General features: G+C 41.5%; 1 protein-coding gene across 1 annotated transcript in view; it reads right to left on the bottom strand.

Moving 5' to 3' along the window:
* The window catches only part of Grin2a (glutamate ionotropic receptor NMDA type subunit 2A), a 441,777-nt gene that overhangs the window by 13,100 nt on the left and 412,744 nt on the right, over positions 1–15,933 (bottom strand). The window contains exon 13 of the mRNA XM_041676484.1: positions 1,953–2,191. Within this exon, the coding sequence (XP_041532418.1) occupies positions 1,953–2,191 (239 nt within the window). The remainder of the gene's footprint in view (positions 1–1,952; positions 2,192–15,933) is intronic.

Raw genomic sequence — 15,933 nt, forward strand, 5'->3', positions numbered from 1 at the left:
ACACTGATCCTGTAAGGAGACTTATGTGTACTTATTGTCTGGTGATTGTTTTACTCTGGGCTGCAGGGCCAGTATCCTGGAAGAACTGGCAATGAGGAGAGGTATCCTCTATGGAGCAAATACCCACCTTGGGAGCTTTCAGAGCATCACAAATCAACACCCTTGGGAAGAAGCCCACACTCTGAACTTAACTAATGTATGTGACTCAACTCTCTATACAGGTCGTGTGTGTGTGTGTGTGTGTGTGTGTGTGTGTGTGTGTGTATGTGTATGTGTGTGTGTGTGTATACAAGTACACTCATGCTCATGCCCATGATCACATAAATATTCACACATGTGTGCAAAGGCCAAAAGGCAAGTATGGGTGTTGCTCCTTGGGAGTTGTTATCTCCCAAGCTTGTTACTTCCAGGAAAAATAAGATGAAAGTTTTTTTTTAAAAGCCCTCTTTTAAGCTTTGGGGCCCCAGTTTCCTTATCCATAGAATGGTGTGATCATATTAACCTCATGAGGTTTCACAATGAGATAAGAGAGAAACCAGATCTGACTCTGGCCATTATCCACACCCACCTTGCCATCACTGGCAATCCTCCACTGTAGGCTTATTACATCAACCAACATCATGGGCTGAACTTTCCATTTGTCTCTTTAGTACAGAAAGGAGGCAGGGAAATAATGGTACCTCCTTATCTATACTTATCAGGTTGCTCTGATTTAGAAGACAAATGATATCGGAGGAGAAGAGCCTCTGCCCCACTGGACTTTCTGAAGCCTTTGGGATGCACCAGTAGTGGCTGGGTATCCCTGTCTGCCCTGGAGGGTGGGAAAGTTCAAATTCTGCCAACAAAGCCTCACCTACACTCCCCAGTCCTCTCAGTTTCCAGCCCTAACATGGTTAGGTGGGGATACCGGACTCAGTTCATGTCTCATGATGATGATCCCACCAATGTGGCTGTCTGTCTCAGAGAGAAGCTGGATTTACAAGCAAATGCAACAGTGTGCATTTGCTTAACATAATCCCAGAACCATTTGGATATGAAAAGCCTTTAGTAATTGGCTGGGAGAATTAGTTTAAAGTTGGCATAATTCCTAGCTATATGCATGCACGTTGTTATTTTTAAGCAATCTGTGTGTTTAGATGCCATCAAGCTAATTAGGAAATATGTATTTGCACAGAACCCAAGTGGAGTGTAATTGAATGGAGAAAATAAATGCTCCTCACTGAGCTAATGTGTACCTTCTGCGTCTCCAAAGTCCTCAAACTCACCTAATGCTAAGATTACACAAACTCACTTTAAACTGATTATTTCATTTCCCCCAATAAAGAGCAGCATATAAAACTAAATGCTTTTCATTAAGATGGGAAGATGAAAGAAACAGGTAGATCATTTTAAGGAAAGATATATGATAGATAACTAACTAGATAATAGATAATAGATAGATGAAAGATAGATGGCAATGAGTATTAAATAGATTGATAAATTGACAGATGATGACAGAAAGATGATAGATTAATATATGACAGATGACAAAGCTAGATAGACATATAGACATATAGATAGATAGATAGATAGATAGATAGACAATAAATTATTGATAGATGATAGATATATAGATGATGGATGAACAGGTGTCAAATAGAGTGGTAAATGATGACAGATGGTTGATAAGTGATAGATAGATGATAGAGATGGGTGAATAGACATATAAATGATAGAGAATAGATGGATAGTTAATAGATTGGTAGGTGATAGATAAATGAAAGATACAGAAATGATGATGGTGATGATAGATTGATTATAGGTAAATAGATGATTGACATAGGTAATATATAGATGATTTGGTAGACACTAAAATGTCTCAGGAATATGCAGTATGTGCCTGATTCTCTGAAACCTCTGTGTTGCTCCAGACCTGGCTGTTGTACCAGGAAGGAGCTGTTTGGGGTACTGACCCTGCTGATAGAGAAGAGTAGCCCGGGTCGGTCAGAGCACACGCCCGTGAAGCAGAAACGCAGCTTCCAGTAGAAGAGGTGCTCCCAGATGAAGGTGATGAGGCTGAGGGCCATAGCCGCAGCCAACATGTAGAACACGCCCGCCATGTTATCAATGTCCAGCTGACTGCTCATCACCTCATTCTTCTCGTTGTGGCAGATGCCTGTAAGCCACAGTGTCTCCAGTTCCTCCATCTCACCTGCACAGAACAGAACACCAACAGGCAGTGAAGACCTGAGCACCTGTCTTGGTGTAGATACTTATGAGTTGGGACCATGTACATGACTTACAATGGTGTGACTTTAAGGTAAGTTGCTGAGCTTGGCTGATCTTTGGCTCTCAGTTGAGGATAACACCTCCCTGCTGGCATTATGGACAGGATTAAATTAGGTGGTATTTACAGTGTGGTGATTTTGGCAGTTCCTGGTATAGTTTTGATCATGGCTACAGTCTCCCCATATTACTGCCTTTGTTCTCTACATGCCCCAAAGCCCCTCCCACCCAGGCTCACACAGGATAGGCATGCTGCCATAGAAAGACTTAACGTCTGAACCTCTCACTTACATGAATAGTATGTACAGCAAGAGTGCATATTCCAGGCAGTTGTGGGAGGGGGGTCAGTTGAGTCTGTCTGATTCACATGAAGTCTCATGAACAACAGCTTGTGCTACTATTGACTGTAAGGAAGAGAATGCCTGGAAACCGTGTCTGGCAGATGGTGGACCTCAACTATATTAGTTTCTTCTTTCTCATGTTTAGAACACTCTAAACAACTCCCAAAACTCACCCACAATAATGAGCTTAAGATACTAAACAGCAGTGGAAGAAAGACATCTTGGTTCTGAATGGCCTCTTGCAAAGTGAACATCTTCCTCACTGCAATAAGCTGCTGAGGAAACAGGTGCACTTTTCATTGGAAATAAAAAGGCGGCATGCTCAACACTATCTGTTCTGTGCATTTTATCCAGTCCCCATTTAGAATAAACTCCATGATTTCAATGTCTAGTAATTACACAAGCCATTTACAATTCACCAAGCAGTGGCATTTGCTCCATGATTCAGTCTCGAGAATTCTATCTCAGGGACATTAATCATCAAAGAAAACTTATATGCTAAATGCGAATCATGACTCCATTGTGTCTGATCTCTTGGCTGAGTAGGAGGTTTTTGATGGAAAACGAAGGACGGTTTTGAAGTTCTTATCATTGCAGATTTCAAGTGAGTCTTGTTTTTAAGTTTTGGGAAGTCACAGGATCATCAAGGCCTTTGGTTTACTTTTATTTCTGAAGCAAGCTAGTAGTAATATTTCCTGGCCTTGTGATGACATTCAGTTTTCCTAAGATTTGAACTGCTGTAATAGGGTCAACATTCTACTCACTGCCATTCACACGCCTCACCATCTCTCTTTTCTCTCAAATTGCTTCTGGGAACTTCCTTTTGATTTTGGTGTAGAATATTTAGGTATTGGTCTCAGTATGATTCCGATGACTCTTAGCTTTAACTCTGGAAGGAAAGTTCCCACCTACGGCCAGTGAGATGGCTCTGTAGCACCACCTGTCAGGCCTGAAGACCTGAGTTTGATCTTTGGGAATCAGATGGTGAAAAGAGAGAACAAACTCTTGAAAGCTGTCCTCTGACTTCCACATGTATGTCTCACTCCACATGTACACACATATAAATATTATTGCTTTAAATATAAACTCCCCCACCTTAACATTTTTGTTTGTTTGTTTGTTTGCTTGTTTTTCAAGACAGGGTTTCTCTATAGCTTTGGAGCCTATCCTGGAACTAGTTCTTCTAGACCATGCTGGCTTGGACTCACTGAGATCTGCCAACCTCTGTCTCCAGAGTGCTGGGATTGAAAGCGTGCATGGCCACCACCCGGCAATCTTAACACTTTTAAAGTCATGTATTCTTCTCTGTAACTCTTCCCAAACTTTGACAACTACTGACCTATGGTGTCATCCTTGCACAGTGTCATATAGTCAGCTGGAAATATTCCAGACCGGCTTCTTCTACGGCCTGATACACACTTTCCGTGTTCCCCTGTCTTTTCTGGATCAGTAGCTCTTTTCTTTGCATTACCAAGTTGCACAGTCTGGATACAGAGTGCTCATCTGGTCACCCATGGATGCTGATGTTGTTCTTTCCAAATTTGCACAGTCACAAATAAAGCCACTACAAACACAGACCAGTGAAGACTTTTGTGTGGATACTTTTGACTCAACTGGTCAAAATATCCAGAGAAATTTTGCTAAACCCTCTGTATTATATGATAAAAAAAATGTTGAACTTTCTGCCTAACTGTATTCTGTTTTGCATCCCTCATATCCACAAGACTGAATTAGTTTTGTCAGAGTTTGGGCAAGACTTTTGCTCTTTTCATAAGCTGACAGTGGTATCTGATTGCTGTAATTAGCAATTCCCTAATGACCTGTAGTAGCTCATTTTGTCCTGAAAATTTTAACACAGGGCACTGCCAGTCTATTCTGTAGGTTATTAACCTTGTTTTCATATTTAGGTATCTCTGTGGGCGGGAACTGGTTGATCTACATGAAGATTCATTCTCTAATTCATTTGTTCCTTAATTGGTGATATTTCACCCTGTTTTCATTTTAATCTCTTCATTTTGCATGAGATATTTATTTGTTTCTTTCACAACCTTAGCTGTTCTTTTCATTATGATTTCCAAACCTGTTTTTGTTTAGCAATTCCAAATCTATAGCCAAAGGGAGTAATTCTTAGACTTCTCATTCTGTTTGCTCTGTGTTCTCATTCATGGTAGTTGATTTCATTGTGACACTGTAGTCTTTCAAAATTTTATTTAGTCTTTGGTAATTTTATATGTGCATACAGTGTGCTTGGATCATATCTCCTGCTGCTCACTCCCTTCAGCTCCTCCTAAGTGCCCCCAAGATTTACCTCCAAGACTCATATGTTTTATTTTTAAATAACCCTGAGTCTAGTTAGTGCTACCAATTTATGCATGGGTTTAGAGCATTATCCTCTGGAGCACTGGAAATGTACTATGTGCCACATTGTTGAAGAAACAAATTCATTTTTCATTGTCCATTAATTGACAGTAGCTCCTCTGCTGGGGTGGGGCTTTGGGAGCCTCTTCCCTGATGTGGGATTCCCCTCTGTATGCTCTGAATATGTTAATAAAGAATCTGCTTTGGGCCTATTACAGTGCAGAATAGAGCAAGGCAGGAATTCCAAGCAGAGATAGAGGAAAAAAGAAGGCAGAGTCAGGGAGATGCCATGGAGCCACCGAAGGAGACAGATGCCTGGGAACCTTACTGGTAAATTAAGAGCCTTGTGGCAAAATATAAAATAATAAAAAAAGGTTAGTTTAAGACATAAGAGCTAGCTAGAAATACAGTTAAGCTATTGGCCAAACAGTATTGCAATTAATACAGTTTCTATGTGATTATTTCAGGTCTGGGTGGCTGGGAACAAACAAACAGCCTCCCCCTACAAAATAGAGTGCCAACGTGGGCCAGCTACATCCACATAAAACCTGAGAGAGCTTGAAAAAATTCTAGGCGCACACACACACACACACACACACACTAACAGTTAAGCATGCCTTCATGGTAGCAACATTTTTTTCAGGTGGGTTCTGTTTGCTAGAAGCAGCAGAGGCACAATTCCATTAAGAGACATCTTCCTGCCCTGTGGAAAGTCCAAGGAAACCCCACCTCCATCTTCGGGCTGAGGAGGGAGGGGGACTTGATTGGGGGAGGGGGGGAAATGGGAGGTGGTGGCGGGGAAGAGACAGAAATCTTTAATAAATAAATAAATTTAAAAAAAAAGAGACATCTTCCTGACTCAGCTGTCACAGCAAAAACTGCATGGCTCCTTTAAGAAGGCTTCCTGGTTTGTGTTAGTTGCATGAAAACCTCTGGCTCTTTCAGGAGGCTGAATACTTAAATGGGGTCTATGAGCAGTGTGTTACAACTTGCTTAATGATGACATGGACCCTGGAGCTGGGGCCATGTGCATGGCTTTCAGAGGTAGTAAGCAAGCTTCCAGCATATTGGACTGGGAGAAGCCAATAGGCGGAGCCTCAGAGTTGGTCCTAGCCATGCCTTCTTAACATTTAAAAGAAAAAAAAAGTGCTCCTAGTCAAAAGATAATTATAGTTACACACACAATAAAGACAAATTCAGATGGAAAAGACCTCTAAATGGGTCACGGTGTTGGATAAATGTACATAGACTTGAGAGTGAGAGGAAAAAGAATATAGACAGTTATAAAAGAGTACAGACAGTCACAGGTTATAGAAGTAAAGATAATAAAATAAATATTAAACTTGTAGAAAAAAGTAATAGAGTTAAAAAAAACAAGCCACGTAATGATGGAATATAAACAGAGAGTCTGGATCATTTATACTATTAAGTTTTCTTTGAATTTTTTGACTGTAAATGAACTAAGTACAGAGAGACATTTCATTGTGCTGGTGGCTACACTAAACCAACCTATATATTTTAAAGGCATCTTGACTTCAAAATTTGAGTCTAAGGATATGTTGCTTTGGAAAAGAGGTTCTGCTTTTATTTCCACAGAAGATAAGAACCTGTAAATTCCTTCCAGACTAATGTGGTTTGACAAATCAAGGCCCCCTGAAAGGTCTCTATAAACCCCCAAACATTTTGTCCAACAAAAAATGCAAGAGGTTTAGATAAAAACTACACACAAATTCCCAAATATTGTCTATAAATGTTTGTGTTCATTTAAAGGGAGATATGATATAGAGATAAATACATTGCATTGGTATGGATCTTGGTTTATTAATAAAAAATTAAGGTCAATTTTGTTATATGTATATTTCTGCTCTTGATTAAGGTATTGTATTTGTGCATCCCATTTAAAATTGTAATGTATGATTAAAAACACGGGGCAATAAATAGTCATCTATATTAGTCAAGCTTGTAGTCATGTTAGTTAGGTTTTCTAGATGTACAGAGATACAATGGCTATCAAATGGATAGTTATTCTTCAAACCTTTCAAATACAAAACAGCATTTAAATGTTTTAAGAACTTAGGACTTTTCATAACAATGAGACACATCTGTTCCTAGTAGCACCAATCTACTTCAAGAGGATGATGGGCATTGGAGAGGTTCCTTATGGAGTTGGTTAGCCATTTGGGCAAGAAACTGCTCTTGCCTGGACTGCTTGATGGTATGCTGTATGAATTGGACGTGCAAGACCCACAGAAAAAAGATGACTGCTAAATTTGCCAAAAGAAGGTGAAATGGTCCTTCAGGGTTTCTATTTCATGAGAGAACAGCCAGATGTTTTGCAGGATGGACACACATACACACATAAACACAGACAAACACAAAACAACTGATAAACTTTGTCAGTACAAGGCATTAGAGATCTTCAGATTTCCTGCTTCATGGAAAATTCTGCCTGATACTATGGGCCTATAGGCTAAAGATAGATGCACCAATGTTACAAAAGAACTTTGGGTGACTGTCCAGACAGTGAGATGTCTCCATCAATTGTAGAGTTTTGGAAGTTGTTTACAATGCACTTCCTGTTAACATAGGTAATATTATATCCTTCTTGGGTCTTTGATAAAATTAAAAAATAGATAGTTATAATTATAGTTTTCCTTAGTTAAAATAAAACAAGAAATAGTTATAAATATTGTAACTATAATTCCTACATGATACCTGCTTTGTTATATGTAATTTTACTATGTTAAAGTTAAAATCTTCCTTTTTATTTAGACAGAAAAGGAGAGGTGATGTGGGATTCTCCTGTGTATGCTGTGAATTTAGTTTGTTACCACTGTTTAATAAAGAAGCTTCTTTGGGCCTACTGCAGTGCAGAATAGAGCAAGGCGGGAATTTCAAGCAGAGATAGAGGAAAAAAGAACACAGAATCAGGCAGATGCCATGTAGCGACCAAAGGAGACAGATGCCCGGGAACCTTACTGGTAAACCACGAGCTTCGTAGTAAAATATAAAATAATAAAAATGAGTTAATTTAAGATGTAAGAGCTAGCCAGAAAAATACTTAAGCTATTGACCGAACAATATTGCAATTAATATAGGTTCCATGTGATTATTTCAGGTCTGGGTGTCCAGGAACAAACAAGAAGCCTCTGCCTACACTTCCCTGTCCTTGCTGGAATGGTGACTACTTTGATCTTGCAAAGATTGTTTTCTGTCAACTGTTGTTGTGAGTTTGAGAGTGCTTTGGCCCTGTCATGTCACAACAATCTCCCCTGACTTCTGGCTCTTTCTATTTTTCTGGTCCCTCTTTCTTACATTCTCTGAGCCTTGGAGGGCATGTGGTATGATATAGATGCCTCATTTGGGGCTAAGCATGCCCTCATTGATTTTTCCAATTTCAGGTTTTAGTATTAATCACTGCCTGTTGTATACCTTTCTAACAGTTAATCCTGAGTTAATCCTCTGCTTAGTTATTTTCCCTCTCAGAATCATAATCTCCCCAAAGATCACAGGGTGACAGAAGTGTCCCTAGGCATGGTTTTAGAGTTGGCTTCTACCACAGTTCCAGGAGTTTTCCATGCTTTCATTATTTGTATGAAAAAGATTGAATGTGATTATTGCACCATTTAAGTGATGGATATTTACTCTCAAAGGCATCTGTGTTTAGTTTCTCACTCAGCAACAACCACCTAGAAATTCTCCCTGCATTTGCTTTGCTTTGATGGATAGAGATTTTCCCAGCTTCTTTTTCATAGACAAAATGACTCATTGAAGGTCTCAGAGTTATACATAAGAAGGGGAACATGCATAATTATGAGAGGAAAAATATCAAGCACTCTATCTCCCAGCAAGTTTGTCACCCAAGATAGCAGTTGTGGTGAGTCAGCATTGGGGACAGAGTGGCAGGAACGGTTATCTTGGCCGAACTCGTTCCCTTCCAACAAACTCCAGCACCATACACAGTCACAATGCCATGGAAGATGCGTATTATCTCTTGTCTACCCATCACCAACACAGACTCATCTGAAGCCCTCTGCCCACCATGAGCCTCTGGAATTATACAACTGTTTCCTCTCTAAAGCCACTAATGTCACTTCCTAAAACACAATGTATTGTTGACTTTCCCCTCCCTTCAGTTTGTGAGGACACACATACAAAGTGTGTCTTTCTCCATAGGGGGATTCATAAATTCCCAGAATATCTTCTCTTTAATGTTGTCTCCAGGATTATAAACCAGGACACTGGCAGTCTGGCTAAATCTGGCTAAAATAAACACTGCCTTGATTCCTTTCAAGATGCAAGTACAAAGATTTTTTTTTTTGTCTATATCTTTTGCCTGAGTGTACCACACCTCTCTTTAGAATTAAGCCAACTTGGTAAGCCCAATCCAGATTGCAAAAGGAGAGTGATGTTACATTTCTCAGCAGTGATTACAGCCTGTATGAATCATTTCCCAGTTAGATAGTTCCTGCCCTGTAGCCTTCTTCCCAGTGTAGTGAACTGTGGTTCAAATACTTTCTCATTCCATTTTTAATTTGTTTGAGTATATTATAATCTCCTTCAGGGAGATCAAGGACCATGTTTTATGATTTTGCTATTTCTCATGGCCTGCAGCACACACTAAGCATCAGATCCAAACTGTTTCTATTTTTTTCCTTTGTATCCCCAAAGCTTAACTTGGGCAGGACTACAAAACATGCAGATCTTTTGCTGTTTTTCTGAATTAGAAATAGATGGAAAGCAGAAACAAGTGGGGAGTGTTGCAGTGAACTAGAGAGTGAGCCTTGGCAAAGAGGAGGCCCTGAGCTGGGGTAAGGCCCTGAGCAGGTGTGAGGAAGCCCTGAGCTGGTATGAGGAAGCCCTGATCTGGTACGAGGAAGCCCTGAGCTGGTGTGAAGCATTGAATGTCATTTTCATAAGGAAGAGCTTGGCATCACACATCCCATTGTCAGCTTAGCCTCTTACAAAGAGGTCAAAACACCATTGATTTTATCTTAGAAAGGAGTGCTAACAAATAGGACTGCTAAGCCTGTTTCCTGACAGAAGCTAATTCTTGATGGGAGGACAGAGACCAGGTTTTCCCGGGAGCAGGAGAAACTTGAGTTGTGGCCAGACCATACTATCTTCTCCCAGCAAAGACTCTCTCATGTTCATGCCTCCAGTGACGGTGACCCATGGGACATTGCACCTATGTCAAAGGTTCTGAGTTCTCTCTTCTAGGGATGCATTGCCATGTGCAGGCATCACTGTCAGATGTCCTATTTACATGGGTTCTGGAAGTCACATTCAGGTTCCCACAAATCACCTTGCTAGCACATTGTTGCTGAGCCACCTCCCTAGTCCACATATTTTATTTAACAAAATTACAAAAAAGCTACTATATTCAGGCAGCGCCATAATTTGCTTTTGTTTCCTTAAACAAATCCATCACCCTCATATTAACATACTGTGGCTGGTCCCATCACCATTACCATCTGAAGCTGAGATTTAAGGTAGAGAAGTTGTAGAATTTCCTTTTGTGTTCCAGTTCTGACATCTACCAGGTGTAATAGCACAGCGTTGGTAACGTCATCAGAGAATTGTTACAATTAAATGATGTGCAGTTCTCAGATGTTGATGACTCTTTAGTGTTTCCAGGAGTGGTATCCTTACTGCAGGAAGTCAGGGGAGCTAGGGGTAGAGTGAGTGACACAAGCCTTTCCAGGCCCTTCCAATCTAAGAATGCCCAGCCCCGGAAGAGATGCAGCTCCCAGAAGACTTTGTACCATTTAAAGTGAGAAGAATCGGCCTCTTACTTGCCTGAGTCCTCAACACTTCCAGAGGAGGTCCTCAGCACTTCTGCACTTTCGGAGGAGTCCCCAGCATTTCTGGGGGTGGGGATCCTCAACACTTCTGGGGGAAGTCAGCACTACCAGGGGGAAGCCTTCAACACTTCCAGGAGTGTGCAGTTCCTTTTCAGATTAGATTTCAACCTGTTCTGTAAGAGCACCTATGACCTGAGGGGATTGCTACTGGAGGGGTTTCATAGCAAGCAATGTCACTGCTTTCCAGCTTCCCAGCATGTCTCCCATGAGGTCAGTTTTTGTTTTTAATGCACTTTGAACCTGTACCCTTTATCCTTTGTCCAGGCCCATGAATGTGCTAAACACGTTTTTTTAAAAAAATCATCTCCCACATATAACCTAGCAGGCAGACATATGCATTTTTTAACAAGTCAAAGCCCTTGATTTTCAGCACGGGTGATGAGAAAAGAGAAGGAGCTGGTGGTTTGGATTTTGTTTGTTTGTTGTTGTTGTTTTCTTTACTCATTGACACATTTTTGAAGGCATATCTATTTTTTATTTAGTGACAAGAAGCATGTTGCTTTTGGCTCCGAGTCCTCTAGAAAGAGACTACCACGCAAATGAGTAATCATGTCAGGGTAAGATTAGGTTTTTGTAAGGCTAGAGGCAAGGAGAAGCATGGAGGGCTTGCGGATCCGGGAATAATTTGAAATTTGGGGGAAGGAGGAAAAGACTCAAAAGAAGGGATAGGAGAGCGTAAGGACTCCCAGGTACCCTGAGGACAACAGAGACACTGATGCTTTCCACAATGAACACTTTGACCTTGAAGCTCAAGATACTTTGGCTGTTGCCCATGTTTTTGCAATAATAGTTCCCTGAGAGGAGGCCCAGTGTTCCCTCACATGAAATTTAAAAAAGACCGGCTGGAATAGGGGTGTGTATGTGTGTGTGTGCCTGTGTATGTGTGTGTCTGTGTGGTCTGCATGTCTATGTATGTCTGTGTCTGTGTTGCATGTGTCTGTGTGTCTGTGTATCTATGTCTGTATGTCTGTATGTATGTGTCTGTATGTGTGTGTGTGAGTGTCTGTGTGTCTATGTATGTCTATGTGTGTGTCTGTCTGTGTCTATGTGTCTGTGTATCTATGTATATATGTGTGTCTCTGTGTGTGCCTGTGTGTATGTGTCTGTGTATGTATGTGTCTCTGTGTGTTTCTCTGTGTGTATGTATGTCTGTGTGTGTATCTGTGTGTGTCTATGTGTGTGCCTGTGTGTGTGCATGTGTATGTGTGTGTGTGCATGTGCATATGTGTGTGTGCATGCACGCACATGTGTTTGTTGTGGCTCATCCAAACTTTAAATTTGGATGATAATTCTAAAGTAAGGCGAAAGCTTACCAGAAAAATCTATCACAGTGATACAATCACTACTAGAGTCTTGTTGGCAGAGACTCGAGAGGACTGACTGGATTCACTGTGGGATGTCATCATGGTCACTATCACCCATAACCATTTATTCTGGATATTTCAGCTGTGGATACTAGGCTGCATGCCTGAGCATAAGTGGACATGTCTGTAAGGGAGTTCTAGATTGAGTTAATTGAGGAGGGGGGAACAGGCCTGAATGTGGCCAACACCACTTCACGGGCTAGGGTCCTAGACTGAATAAATTGAAAGTGAGAGGAACATCAGTGTTTGGTTTTCCCTGCTTCCTGACTGTGGACACTGAGAGTAGAGCCCTTTTAGCTGATGTAGCGTGTGAGTCAAATGCAAGACCAGGGAGGGTTCTGCTTCGTCACTGTGATAAAATGCCTATGCCCAAACTGTGAGCCAAGGTAAACCCTTCCTCTCTTAAGTTGTCATTTGTTGGGCAACTAGCTCATGGTGCTAAGACAGAAAGCTAATATAGGAAGAGACCACATTTCTCCCAACATGACATCAGATACTATTTCCATATAGACGGTCAGAGCGGAGCATAAATGTGTTTATGTCTTTGTCAACGGGAAATTTACTCAGAAAGGGGGCTTTTGTTTACATTTCTGGCATTCCCAACACAGTGAAGCTCTTACTATACTGACCACAGATTGTGCAAGGCTCCTCTCTGCTTGCCTGTTTTGTGACGCACAGATCTAAGCACCAGCAAGAGCCCCAAAGATATCAGTCTCTGAAACCACAAGCAAAAGGGTCAGGAACGGTTTATGAAACTCAGAAATGAGGGCTGGCTTTCAGGGCAGACTCAGTCCCATCAAAGCTTTTGGACCTGGAGATGGTGGTTCCCGTGGGGAGCAGGTTTCCATCTATAGCCCAAAGACGTCAGCATGATGTTGTTGCTGATCCCATTAGGGTTTTCTGTGGGCACCACAAGGGGAACTGACCCCATTCCTTCCCGTTTCATGTCTTGCTGAGGGTTTGGGCACCCTGAGCTCCTCAGAAGCCCAATTGGAATTGAAAATGGCAAGCCAGCAGCTTTCTTGATAGAAAATCTAGGGCACAGAGTCACATACACACTCGTGTTTTCAACCAGAACAGACTTTGGTGAAGCTGCAGTCACGAGTGAGAAAAGTTTGGGTCCTACATAGTCCGTACTGTGCATGTGGAAGGGAGATGCCAGTCGGATTGCAGAAGTGTGGTCATCAGCAGAGTAAGGTCAGAGTAGTGTCCAACCACGGGGCTTGGGGGCCTTTACTCATGTACCACACATGCTAGACCCAAAGTCATGTAGGTCAAGAGCAACTTCTCATATGTAGAGGTGAAAAACTGATATCCCTTCCTTTTGTGTAGTGACTCTAAAGATGAAGCTTTTCAAATAGGAAAGAGGAGGATGTGACTAGAATGATGGCTCAAAGGGAAGGGCATGGCAGGAGTGACGGCTCCATTGTTAAATTACTTGCTATAGAAGGCATGAGGTTGGATCCTAGCATTCATGTGAAAAACAAGGTGTAGCTGTGTGCACCTGTGATCCTGGTGCTGGGAGGCAGAGACAAGAGGCACTCGGGGCCTTCCTTGATCAGGAAGCCACTGTTGACCAAATGGTCAATCTAGCCAAACTGACAAACTCCAGGTTCAACAAGAGACCCTGTTTCAGAAAACAAGGTGGAAAGTGATAGAGGAAGACACAAATATATCTACATATGCTTGCCAGAGTGTCTGCATCCTCTCCCCCCTTGTATTACTCACAAGCACATGTGCACACACACAGGGATGGGAAAAAATCCAAAGCCTAAACCTCACCCAACACATCTGATACATAAGAAAGAAATAAAAACTAAGCAATGTAAGGCATGGAAATAACACTCTGGAGCCAATGACCTCCCAATCTGTGAACTCCAAGGGTCATTGGGACATTTGTTCAGAAGGAAAAAATATCTCTGATGGTGGTCTGATGAGAAATAGTACAAGATTGTGGATACCAGTAGACTGAGTTTGGAAGCTAAATAGTCCTTATTTAAATGTCAGAATATTCCATTTCTGCATAATGCTGAGAAGTCACAAACTAAAATAAAAATAGGTCTAGGATTAAATGTATCCAGTTAGAGGCAGAGACAAGATGTCTTTGGCATAAATTCTCCAACCACCACCTTCCAACTGAGCTTTCTGCTCTGTGGATGGAACTTGACTATTGCGAATTTTGTTTCTGCTTGTCACCATCTGGCTGGGGGTTCACAAACCCGTGACCAACTTTGCAACCAGGACTTAGAACATTTAAATGCACACAGAGGGTTGGGCAGGTCTAGCAAACCTCCAACAATGTACATGGTCAAAATTTCCTATCAGAGGGTAGTTGGACAGAAATACTTCTCTGAAGCAAGATTGAAGGTGTGTGTGTGTGTTGTTGTTGTTGCTGCTGCTCCTGTTGCTGAGGAAAGGCTTCTCCCCTGAACCCGGCACTTGTCAGTTTGGCTAAGTTGTAGTAAGTCTACACTGTCAGGGCATAGGTATTACAAGTGCATACATCCAACCATGCCTGGTTTTACAAGTACATACATGCCACCATGCCTAGCTTTTTACATAGCTTCTGGGATGAACATCAGATTCTCATGCTTGAACAGCAAGTAGTTTGCCAAAACATGGCCTGGAGAAAACCTGCAGGGGACATCTCTGTGGACCAGGCTTTTCTTGTACCCCTTAGTCAGTCTCTTCACACAGACACAAACAGTCAACCTGATATAACTTAAAAGGCGTATAAATATGGAACACAAATGAATTCACAGTAATGTTTCGACATTGCACATTTTCTCTATCCAATGTCCTCAAAATCTTATGACTCACACTGTAAAGGATGAGGATTTTTAATATCACTAAGGGGTCTTAGTGTTTTAAAAGATTGCAGATGTAAGGAAAGATGATAGCAGTAATTTCATATTTCATGCCAAGAAATATATTCTTTCTTTCAGCAAATAAATGACCTCACTACTTTTCAATTCCATTTTATTGAAGTGTTGACAATAAGCTCCCTGAGACTGTAAAATCCACAAGTAAAATGGACTACTTCCATTTTATCAGTGTTCTCCACGGCCTAGGGCAGTGCAAAGAGCTTAAGATGTACTCATTCATTGTGGAAGGAAATTGAGGAGAGAGTTGAAAAAAGGAGAGGGAAGGGGAAAGAGATGTATATGGAGGAAAAGAGGGTGAAGGAAAGAAAAGAAGAAATGTCCCCATCAGAGGAAGGACTACATTTACTTTCAGGGCCATCCATGGCTAAAACTGCAAGAGGACCCTTTCTTTGTGTAGAGTATGGTAACGGTGTTGAAGAGGGTTAGAGTTCAAAGAGGCTTTCAGTTCCCTTTGAGTGGATTTTTCCTCTGGCCTACTGTCCCTTATTACGTCTAAAGAGACAAATGAGGTCACACTACTGCCAGGGACAACTGTGAGAACAGTTTAAGCCAAGGGACTCACTAGATTCAGATTCCAACTTGGTATGTGAGGCAGACATGATGATCCCCTATCCCCATCCCACTGATCTCAGGTCATGTCCTATGGACCAAGGTCACCAAATATTTCAAGATCAATGCTGGTGAAGAAATCTAGGTTTCCCTACTGTTGGCTATGATCGTATGACAATATGTAGTCATGTAGCTACTAACGTGAACACCAGGAGTTCAGCTGCACTCAGTCTTCTTTGCCTCAGCCAAAGACAACTCAGTCACAAGAAGAGCAGCAGGTATTGCTGATGGAAGTGTGACTGGTTTT

The sequence above is a fragment of the Microtus oregoni genome, unplaced genomic scaffold, assembly GCF_018167655.1.
Source record: "Microtus oregoni isolate MIOR12 unplaced genomic scaffold, Mior012 000027F_ref0000203, whole genome shotgun sequence".
NCBI classification, from domain to species: domain Eukaryota; kingdom Metazoa; phylum Chordata; class Mammalia; order Rodentia; family Cricetidae; genus Microtus; species Microtus oregoni.